The 10,929-nt window shown below is 35.8% G+C and overlaps 1 protein-coding gene and 1 pseudogene across 4 annotated transcripts in view; one reads left to right on the top strand and one right to left on the bottom strand.

Annotated features, from left to right (window-relative positions):
- Positions 1-1,757: 1,757 nt before the first annotated feature.
- LOC111806719 lies at positions 1,758-3,840 on the bottom strand (annotated as a pseudogene).
- An 829-nt stretch (positions 3,841-4,669) lies between these two features.
- The window catches only part of LOC111806717 (pre-mRNA-splicing factor ATP-dependent RNA helicase DEAH7), an 11,490-nt gene continuing 5,230 nt past the window's right edge, over positions 4,670-10,929 (top strand). Inside the window, exons 1-10 of one of the 4 annotated variants that reach the window (XM_023692151.1) lie at positions 4,670-5,073; positions 5,322-5,408; positions 5,726-5,806; positions 5,966-6,107; positions 6,669-6,884; positions 7,659-7,735; positions 8,108-8,354; positions 9,924-10,097; positions 10,223-10,368; positions 10,563-10,657. In XM_023692151.1, coding sequence (XP_023547919.1) covers positions 5,801-5,806; positions 5,966-6,107; positions 6,669-6,884; positions 7,659-7,735; positions 8,108-8,354; positions 9,924-10,097; positions 10,223-10,368; positions 10,563-10,657 — 1,103 coding nt within the window. In that variant the 5' untranslated portion in view covers positions 4,670-5,073; positions 5,322-5,408; positions 5,726-5,800. Of the gene's footprint in view, positions 5,074-5,252; positions 5,409-5,725; positions 5,807-5,965; positions 6,108-6,668; positions 6,885-7,658; positions 7,736-8,107; positions 8,355-9,923; positions 10,098-10,222; positions 10,369-10,562; positions 10,658-10,929 lie in introns of all 4 variants that reach the window. The other 3 variants (XM_023692152.1, XM_023692149.1, XM_023692150.1) reach the window with 3 other exon arrangements.

The raw sequence follows: 10,929 nt of genomic DNA, 5'->3' as shown, positions 1-10,929 counted from the left end.
CGTCGACGTTTTGTCAGCGGCTTTTGCTAAATCTATTATTTCCCAATTTTGCTACATATTTCCAAAAGTTTTAAATTTGTCTAAATAATTTTAAAATTTTTAATTATGTTTATCTTTGTGTTTATATCGGGAGAAAACCGAGTCAATGTTATTTCTAAATCGACGGTTCCGCTCGGAATAATCAACAAAATAGTCAATAGCATTAAAAAAAATTAAAATCTGTTGTGTATGCATGTTGTCCGAAAACAATTTGGAACGAACACCTATATGAACCTGAACTCAAATGAGAGCTATACATTGAACCCGAACCGACCCAACTCGAAATATAAGGATTGGGTTATGTTAGATTAGGATTTCGAATTGGGTTGGATTAATTTTCTGAACTCGAGTAGTATCGAGCACACGTTCAACATTAATGCTGTCTTTCATGATAAATTTATTGTTTATGTCATCACAATGTCACCCCACACGTGGATTAGAGCTTTATTATTCATTATAATTCAAATTCATAACTTGTGGGTCCCAATTCAAACATACAATAATTTAAATTATTATTATTTTAATTTTCTTTTTCTTCTATGACTTTTTTTTTTTTTTTTTAATATTCAATTTGAAAGTAAATAAAAAATTAAAAAATAAAAATAAAATTTGCTAACCATAAATCATATTTTGCCACTTCAACTTGACATTAGGGAATTAATTATTAATTGTAGTCAACCGTTCATGGTCCACTTCAGCAACTGTAATGACTCGACTCCTACTGTTATTTTCATGCATGTTAATAAAATTTGTGAAAATACTCGTTTAACTCTGGATTAAAATTAATATTTTTATTATTAAAAACAAAATAACTTGTATAGACGTGCCCACTGACCACAATAAGCACGTCAAACATGACGATCATTAACGAGGGCTGAAGAAGGTGAAGGAATGAAAGGTAAAGGGGAAAATTAAGCCACTTGTTGCGACCGTGATGAGAAGATAAGAGAGATTTTAGAGAGACAAAGACATTAAGGGAGAGAGATAACGAGACGGTGTAGCAGCTTCGTTCCTCTTAAAAGAAACAAACTTTTTTGTTCCTTAATCGAACCCTAACCCTCAAATTCAACTTTTTTAAGTTCAAATTTCTCTTATTTTAATTTAAAGAAATTCAAAGGGTCCCTTATTTTTCTTTTGTTTTGCCATTTTTAGAACTATATGGGGATGGTGGCGGGTCAATTTGAGCATCCTTGAAAAGTATTAGCTTTTTACGATCCCCCTCGGGCATCTCCTCCTTTCGAATGATTGCTTCTATTTCTATGTTCGATATTCCACGTCATTGTATAAATTTATAGAAATATATTTTTCGAGTAGAGGTTTGAGATAGAGTTTTATTTTGATTCAGTGTCAAAAATTTGAATCTTACTAAGCAAAACATGAGCTCTCGATCGAGAGTTAAACATTTGAATCTTTTACCTCACATCCCGTCAGAAGTGTTCATGTGATCCGAGAACCCAACCAACATAGACTACTAAATCCAAATCATAAAAGTTGGGGTCGAGTTAGGTTTAATTTTTTGATTTGGGTTGGCTTAAATTCTTTTAAAATCGAAAATTTAGATTAGTTTGCAAGTTGACATTTTGTTGGTTAGGTTGGTTCGTGAAGTTGGATCATTCACTGAAATTGAAATTTGGAGTGAAGTAAGAAAATCATTTATTTATTTATTTTATTTTAACAATTTCAAACAAATAACAAACAACAAATTTAGTGGAGCTGAACAAAAAACATAATCAAATTACTAAAAGATTTGAAACTGATCAACATTCCCCAATCCACCATCCTCAATTGTTCCGATCAAATCCTTCTCCTTCCGACTGCAAAAGTTCCTCCAAGAGTTCATTATCCAAATACTCGAACTCTATCACTTCCCCTGATCGATAGTTTGCATTGTTGCCGGAGTAATTTCCGGCGAAAGAGATCGTCGTCGCTGATGAAGAAGGCGCCGCCGCGAAATGAGGGTTTCCACTTTGGTACTCATTCGGAAAATTCAGAATCGCCAAATGTCCTCTGAACGCATACGCCGCTTGATCGTACGCTCTCGCCGCTTCCTCCGCCGTATCGAATGTCCCTAACCACAGCCGAGCGCCGTTCCTCGACGGATCACGAATCTCCGCCGCAAATTTCCCCCATGGACGCCGCCGTATCCCTCGGTAACGAGCTTCGTTTGTCGATCTCTTCCCTCCATTTCCTGTTTTCTTTCCTTCCATTTTTCTTCTTTTTGGTTATAATTATGAACACTGTGCAACAGAGAACTGCAGCTGGGGAAAGATTTAGATTTCAAAATTGGAGAACCGCCAACGAGGTAATGAAAATCTATTATATTTATAAGTGAATTTAATACACTAGAAACTAAGTCAGCCATGTTTGAAGGTTGAAATTGTCGTATGTGGTGAGGGGAGTTTCTGGGAAGATGAATTGATTGATCCCTCTAATTTTAGTGTTTTGAGCCGTCGGGGATGAGCTTTGCAGGGGGGATTTTGTCTGAACTCTGTAGGATTTTCCATTATTTTAATGGAAATTTTTTAAGGTTGAATTGAAACTGAAATTGAAATTTGTTTATAGGTTAAACGTAAGATAGATGCATGCATGATGGTCTCTGTTGTCTCTGGAAGGGGGCTGATTGTATATTCCAACAACTTTTTGTGTTCCTTATCCAAATTGATACACACACCCTGTTTGTCTCTATTACTCAATCCTTGGGTAGGGAGCTTTGACCTGCTGTGGTGCTGTTGAATTGAATGGGGCTCTTATAATATATATTATAAGGAAAGATAAAAAGACAAAAATCTGGGGAAAATCTAAGAACATCTATGTTTTGTGGGGTATATTTTATTATTCACAAAAGACGACTTGGGAAGATTGTTTTCTTTGATAAATTATGATCATGGCGAGCGTCATGCTGATGCTCCGGGTGATCTGTTGTGAAAAATTGGATCTCTACATGTAGGGGAAAAGTAGAGGTAAAGGAGCACTATGAAGCTATGGACACCGACCTGTTGCGTGATCACCTTAGGAACTGTTGATGGTCAAGCTAGAAACCGTATAGTAGAGCCGTGAGCTTGAAAAGATGGAAGGGTTTCATCTATGAAGTTTGCGTAGTGTTATTTGTGTCTTGTTTAGTCAAGATAATTCAATGAGGTCACCACAATGTGTCAGAGAGTTCTTCATTATAAGATTTATGAGAGAGAAGTACTTCGAGTTTAAGCCTTAGGAGCTATTGATGGTCAAGCTAGAAACCATGTAGTAGAGTTTTGAGCCTAAAAAGATGGAAGGGTTCATCTATGAAGTTTCCATATTCATGTTTGTCTTGTTTAATCAAGATAATTCAATGCGGTCGCCACAATGTGTTAGAGAGTTTTCATTGTAAGATGTATGAGAGAGAAGTACTTTGAATTTATAACTCGTGATGAGTAGAGGTATACAACTTTTTTAATATACATCCAACTTGTGAAGCTATGGACACCGACTTGGTGTGTGATAGCCTCAGGAACTATTGATGGTCTAGCTAGAAACCATGTAGTAGAGTCGTGAGCCTAAAAAGATGGAAGAGTTTCATCTATGAACTTTGCCTATTCTTGTTTGTGTCTTGTTTAGTCAAAGATAATTCAACGACGTGGCCATAATGTTACATAGAGATTTTCATTTTAGGATGTACGAGAGAGAAATAGTTCGAAGTTATAACTAGTGGTGAGTAGGAGACATACAAATTTTTTAATCTACGTCCAACTTTTATTAAGTCTTTAATTCTTATACTTTCAAATCCCTTATCTCGAAAAATCTCATCAAAATTAACGTGCTCGTTTGTAATGCATCGTAGGTTTCTTCATCGTGGTCACGAACAATAGCGCAGCCTGCCGATCCATCTCATCAATGATCACAACTGCATCAGAATTCACCTCAAATCAGAGGACTGATGGGCACTCGATGAAAGCCTGTGAGTTGGAGACAACTGCCCATCCAACTAAAGACCTTCGTCTATGCCAAATATAGAGAGGCAGCGATGGAAAATACTCTTTATAGACCCAACAGGTTAAGCGTCTCGCAAGCCTAGCCCATAGGCAGCTGAGGCACCTCTGCATGACTCCACCTCCCACAATCTATTCGGGCTCTATGATATACCTTGATCGGTGGTCGGTTTGACCCTAAGAAGTGAAGACACAAGCTCAATCCAAGTCCAAGCCCATCGGCTTAAAATACTTTATAAGCCTCGATTGGGTCGACAACTCAATCTTCAAAAGTCAAGCCCATGACCCAATTCTTAGACTTGATTCATTTGATCAAAGTTTGAGTCGAGGTTGGGTCAGTCGATTGGACCAACCCTTTGAATATTAATTATCTTTTTACAACGTTATTAAAATTTATTAAATTTCTTGTTTAGTGTATTGTAAAGTTCAAATCTTACGGTTCAAGAGCTACTGAGTTAATTAAAGTGACTCGAGAAACAATTTTTTATTTTTTTTTTTAATTTAGTGGCATGTAATTTGTTTTGACATATGAACTAAACTTGAATTTTAAAATTTAAATTTAATAATATTTTCAAATTTTACATGCTAAATAGAAATTATATTAAAATCTATGTAACAGAAAAATAAAATTTCCAATTAAAATGGAAAAATGTAGTATTGAAAGGCAACTAATGAAATAAAATTAGTCCTGAAATCTGCAGCCCTAGCGGTCGTCCAAATCCACGATTCCTCGCCTGCACAGCGCTTCCACTGTTATTCCAATCTCCAGTCTCCACCAACACGTCGCCGTCGCCGTCGCCCAACGCTCACCGTGGTCGCCCAACGCTCATCGTGGACGCCCACGTTCCAGTCAGGTGTGCGGTGTGTAGTCTGTATTCTGATCTGTTCTTTTTATCACCTTTGGCGAAGCAATGAATTTCCAATAGCAGCGAAAGAACAGTTGAAGCCGTCGAGGAATTGCCTCCAATTCAGCAGCTCAATCCTACTCGGCAAGCAAATTCAACAAGCACACTGAGCAGCTAACCACTTCCTGTACAGCCCCTTCAGTTTTTTCGGGTGTCTGTTTCAGGTTGGGCCAAGAAAAAACCCCTCAACCCAACCCGCGTATATCCCCTTCGTTATATTATTGGTTATAGATTTTTCTGTTAGAAAAGAATATTCATTATAGATTTGAACGAAAAGAATTCTCAATTATCTTGGCATATTAATGTTTTTCTTTTATTAAGCTAAAGTCGGTTATGTTGACAGCAGCCCCTCAAGTTTCTATTAATTATAGAGGAAAAGAACGAACATCTAAATTCCTGTTCTCCACAGCAGATCGCCGGTGGACTCTCTTCCCCACCATCGCCACAATTTCCCTCCTCTTCTATCGTTCAAATCCCAAATCTTATTTGCTACTCTAAGGTCAGTCAAACTTCAGTTCCCGAAGCTTTTTCTTTCTGGGGGTTTTCATTTTCTTTATCTGATTGATTGATGATATCTAATTTTCGTTTATTTCGTTACAATTTAGTAAAGGGCAGTGCAACTTCTTTTGCTGCTTCTTGTGTCTTCCTTCGGCTTTGTTTTGAAGTGGCTGTCTTTTATTAACTGATTTTCTAACGTACTGGAGGTTTCTTGGTGCTTTAGAATCAATATGGCTTTTGTTCTCTTTAAATTGGGATAATGGGTATCGGTATTTCTGTTTGCTATGGCTAATTTTGTAGCGGGTTTGATTTTTCCAGATTAAATCTTGCTTGCTTATTCTTTACAAAGAGGGAGGCGCCTCGTGAATTGAAGTTTGAAACTTTTGCTGTCTAATGAAGGTCAGCGTGGAATTCAATTGTACCTGAAGTGTTTATATTGTCGTGTTTGCAACATGTCGTTCCAATATATTTGATATCTTTTACGTCAAATTTCTACATTCCCCCCTTTTTTCCTTTTGCATTTAGTAACTTTTGGTTATGCCTTTTTTCAATGGTCAGACGCAAGGAGGAGATGGTGGAGTTATTGACATAGAGAAAACAACACTATTGCTGGAACCAGAGAATAATACTGAAGGGGGATTGTCAGTTCCTGGAAAGGACAGACCGGTGTTTAGACCTCCTGAGAGAAGATCTCATCTAGGTGCGACTATTATTGACATGCATTTGTATTTGTTTTCTCTCTTAAACTGAATAAGCATTCAAGATAACGGAGGACAACATTCTATAATTTTAAATGGATAGGTTTTGGACCTAAATTTGAGAGATTTTCGATTATGGTAGGGATTAGTGGTTCTTGTCCATATTAATAAACATTAGATAAGATTGGATGAAAACCTCTAGGAAGAAACCACAAGAACAATGAGATTCCAAATATTCTTCATGAGTATTTGTTTTCTCTACCCTATTTTGAATATCTTTGAGTCCATTTCAAGTCTTAAAATTAAGATAAATATGTCCAGGGGTTGGCTAAACTACGCTAGTTAGGTGCGCATAGCTGGTACTTAGTAGGTGGGAGATCTCTTATCTCCTATTGTCTTACCTTGGCTTCCCCTGGGTAATAATTCAAGATCCCATTGAGATCCGGGTGTTGAGGGTTTAGGAACTTTTATGTGCTCGGAAGAAAGGTTTTTTTCTCTGTTATATTCACCTTGACATTATGAAGAATTCTGTTTGAGATATTTATTTATTTTTTGATGTTCAGGCCTCGATGTACTTGCAAATGCAAAACGGGGAGGATCTAATGATAATGGATTCAAAATCCCCAAGCAAAGTATTGCTTCTTTTGTTTCGTCAATGGAGGAAGAGGAGACACTTGAATCATCTGGTGTCATTGATTCGGGAAAAGAATCTATTTCACATAATCATTCTGTTAAAAATCGGAATTATCGGGAAATAGCTTCCAATGATTCATATGAAGGTACTTTTCCCTTGAAAGTTTCTATCATGCTAAGTTTCTTTTTTCCTTTTCTTTTTCTACTTACAACTCTAGGTATAATATATATATTTTGTTAGAAAAAATGTGGACTTGAAGAAAAAAGAAAAGAACTGAGGGCAGGGGTAGAGATTGCCCCTCCCATGAAGCTACGTACAAAAAACTTATATATTGTCATTACAATGTAGGTGTAAATTGTTTGAAGGGAAATGTTATGTGATCAATCCTGTGATGTTCCCCCAGGAATCGGAATGGAACATATATTTAGTTTTCTTTTCTTTAGGAGAAAAGTCATCTCTCCTTTGGTTGAACATCGCCTTGGTCCCATACCCATTTGTAAAATTTAGACTGATGAGGAACGGGAGAATATTTGAGGGCATTGGGAGGGATGGATATGTTTTTATATATTTGATTAGTTGCGCCTCTTGAAGTGGCTTTTAGATGAGCATTTTTGTGGTTGTTCTCCATAGTTGCCAATTGGAAGTCTTTGTGATCTCTATCTGGCTTGAGTTGTGTGGATGCCCTCTCTTTCTCTCTGTCTGTGGTTTAACTGAAGTCATTTCTTAGATTAAGTGAAAAAAAAGAAAAAAGAGTTTAGTTTGCTTATTCATGCCTGTTTACCTCAGAGTTTACAATTGACATGTTTATCAGCTTAACTTATTCCATGATATGAACGTTGACCTTTTTGTTTTCTTTAGTTTCCCACTGAAATGTAATCCACGTAAAATGTTTCGTTGGTTTTCATTTTCCATCCTCCAGGTACTCCTTCAGTTCAAGAAGAAATAGCTGGAGATTCATTTAAGCATCATAACTCTAGTGAAACTTCAGATTCTAGTGTAAGTTCATTTTTCATTTTGGTTGCTTTTTGCTGAATCCTGAAGTTAACAATTTAACCTTATTCTAAATTCAATATTATCATCAGTGAAACATGATATTAATGTCTGTACAGTCGTGAACATTCGGAGAGAACACTGTTCTGATGTATTAAAACTCTTAGAATGATAATTATTATATATATTTGTATGTAAGTAGGTATGTTATGTGTATGTGTATTGATAGGAAACTAACTTCCGTTAACTTCCTTCGGCAATCTGTTTCTTCACGTTGGTTTTGAGATTTTTGTTAGAAAGCTATATTCTTTCGGGCATGCTTGCATTTTCTGGTTCATTTAGTCTCTCATGTATTATTGCTCTTATTCTGTTTTGAAGGTTATAACTATGTCATCCAAAAGCGCTCATATGAGCAGGTATAGGAGCCCTAGACAAGACTACGATAATCATGATAGAGAGAGAAAAGATTTTGACAATGATGGTAGAAGCAATAACAGGCGGGCAAGACATGGGCACAATTATGATGGTGATGAGCCTTATTATGGGAGATCCCGGTACCAAAAGGACTACGGCAGGGAACATGAAAGAAAAAGAAGTAGATATGAAAGTTCACGAAGAACTCCAGGTGTGAATTATTTTTCTCTTGTGTACTATATTGTTAAATGGCTGTACTGTTTAGTAAATTGTCTTCTTGGTTACTGGTAAATGGCTCTTAATTTGTTTGGTACTTTTTTTCTTTTAACAGGCAACGAACTTTTCATTAATTCATATTAAAAAGTTATAAGAGTGTTCAGGTTACAAAATCCTTTTAGGAGTACAAAAAATCCCCAAGACAAACTTACAAAGAAGTTTGCACGAACTATTATTGAATACCCATGAAATATTAAATTGTTGTAACAAAAATTGGGAGTACTTTTTAAAATAAGAATTATGGAAGAAAACACAACCATGGTCTTCACTTGCCTTTATACAGAGAACACTCAGAGATGGGTGCAAGACTTTGAAAAGAAACTTTGAACTGGGCTTTGGACTTCCACAAACTTTGTACTGTGCTTTGAATACCAAAGAAAGAATTATGGAGTGTCTTTACTTGAGAGTGAATACAAAAAGTGATAGCAAGCAAACCACTTATTGTTCAAGAATTGGAAGATGGATCAAGATCCAAACGCTTTAATTCTTCCTGATTACAAATAAGTTCCAGTATAGTAGTGAATTTAACTCTCTTATATTGCCCTCAAATTTCTTCTTGTCGCAATCTTCCAGTATTGATATGCTCCATCCAAGCCGTCAATCACTTCACAATCTTTGTTTGATATTGCTTAGGTTTTGGTAGTTATAAGCCAACTTTTTGCATACTCTTTATGTTTCATTTTTAGGCAGATTTTACAGTATTCCATTACACTAAAAGAGCCCAGTTCATAGATGATTGTTACTTGAGGAGAAAGAGAAGCTCAATGTGGTAGTCTGCATATGCGAAGTATGCATCTAGAGTTACAGGAAATCTACCTCTAGTTTTTATTATGCATCTAACTGAGATTGGACAGCCCTTATGATACACTATTTTTGGGAGGAGGTGTCGTTGATCCTGCCCCTTTTTCCTTTAATACTTGATTGTTTTTTTATAAAAAATAGAATTTATCTACTATTAGATTTCTCTCTCTTTATGTCCGAAGTTGAACATAGTACAATGGCTAAAGTTTTTTTTTTTTTCACTTGTCTACTCTATTCTGTATACGTCTGTCCGACTCTTTTTATTTATTTTTACCAGCTTCTTGATTTTCTACTTTTTCTCTGTTGATTTTGTAAACAGATGTTCATCTTCTATCATCAATCTAATCATTATCTGTCCTGTTACCTTCCTCTCGTTAAGACCATCTCACTAAGACAATCGTGGATTCATAACTGCCCTGCACTGATAGGAAATATTAAACAACTAATTTGGAGCGATGTTATAATGGATTTTTCTTTTCTTGCAATTGGGTTTTTCATGTTCAACGTCTAAATTTATTGCTTATAAGATGAAGTTATTTCGAACATATCTGGTTTTTGCATGATGTTTGAATAATTCTTACGAGTCTGACAGTTTTGATTTTATCATTGTACAGAATCTCGACTTGAATATTTAAGTTCTTATAAGAAACTTTCATAAAGTGATGTTTGCTTATTACATGATAACATCATACGGTTATTTTAGGTAGATCTGATTGGGATGATGGTAGATGGGAATGGGAAGAAACACCACGTAGGGATGGCCGCTCCAGCTCTAGTAGGCACCATCAACCTTCACGATCCCCAATGTATGTTGGTGCCTCACCAGATGCTCGGTTAGTTTCTCCATGGTTGGGTGGGAACACTCCTAACTCTACTGGTAAGCTAAATCTTATTGGGAAAAAAATTCATGTGGATTCCATTGGATTATACATGATGGTGGTATTATTAACATTCCCATTTTAATTTTATGCATCTGCTCTAATCAAAATGCATATTGTACAGGTTCTTCTGCTTCACCTTGGGATCATATCTCTCCTTCTCCAGTTCCAGTACGTGCCTCTGGATCGTCAATAAAATCATCCAGTTCAAGTTATCATTCTAAATCTCATAATCTTACATTTTCATCGCGAAGTTCACCTTCCTCTGAGGTATTGCATTGTGGTTAGATTACGAAGCTTTGTATACATTTTTTAATTTTTGTAGCCAACTTATTGACTTACTTTTTGATGTAGTTCTTGGATAATATGTACATTGTTTTAAGCCTAATTAGTTAGAGTTTTGCCTATTTGACACGATTCCTGTGCATTACTATTAACGAGTGTGTTTTTGGTACCATTTTCAGGATTATCAGACAGACAAGTCTGAGATAAATGGAACAAAGTATGAGATCAGTGAGAACATGCGCCAGGAGATGGAGTACAACTCTGATCGGGCTTGGTAATTTAACATATCCACAACCGATTGCCATCCATGTCTTAGCGTTTATGTTTTACTAAGATGACCAAACTAATCACATATCTATGTTAAAATGCGAACATAGAAGTATTTAGATGAGTTGGGATATTGTAAAGTAAATTTGGTAACTTTGTTAGTTGTCTCAAATATTTTGAGTTTCTATTTTAAATTGTTTATGAACCCATCTACTCCTTTTTTTTTTTTTTTTTTTTTTTTTTTTTTTTTTTTTTTTTTTTTTTTTTTTTTTTTTTTTT

Source organism: Cucurbita pepo, chromosome LG12, assembly GCF_002806865.2.
Source record: "Cucurbita pepo subsp. pepo cultivar mu-cu-16 chromosome LG12, ASM280686v2, whole genome shotgun sequence".
Classification (NCBI taxonomy): Eukaryota; Viridiplantae; Streptophyta; class Magnoliopsida; order Cucurbitales; family Cucurbitaceae; genus Cucurbita; species Cucurbita pepo.
This window is presented reverse-complemented; position numbering and strand designations above follow the sequence as displayed.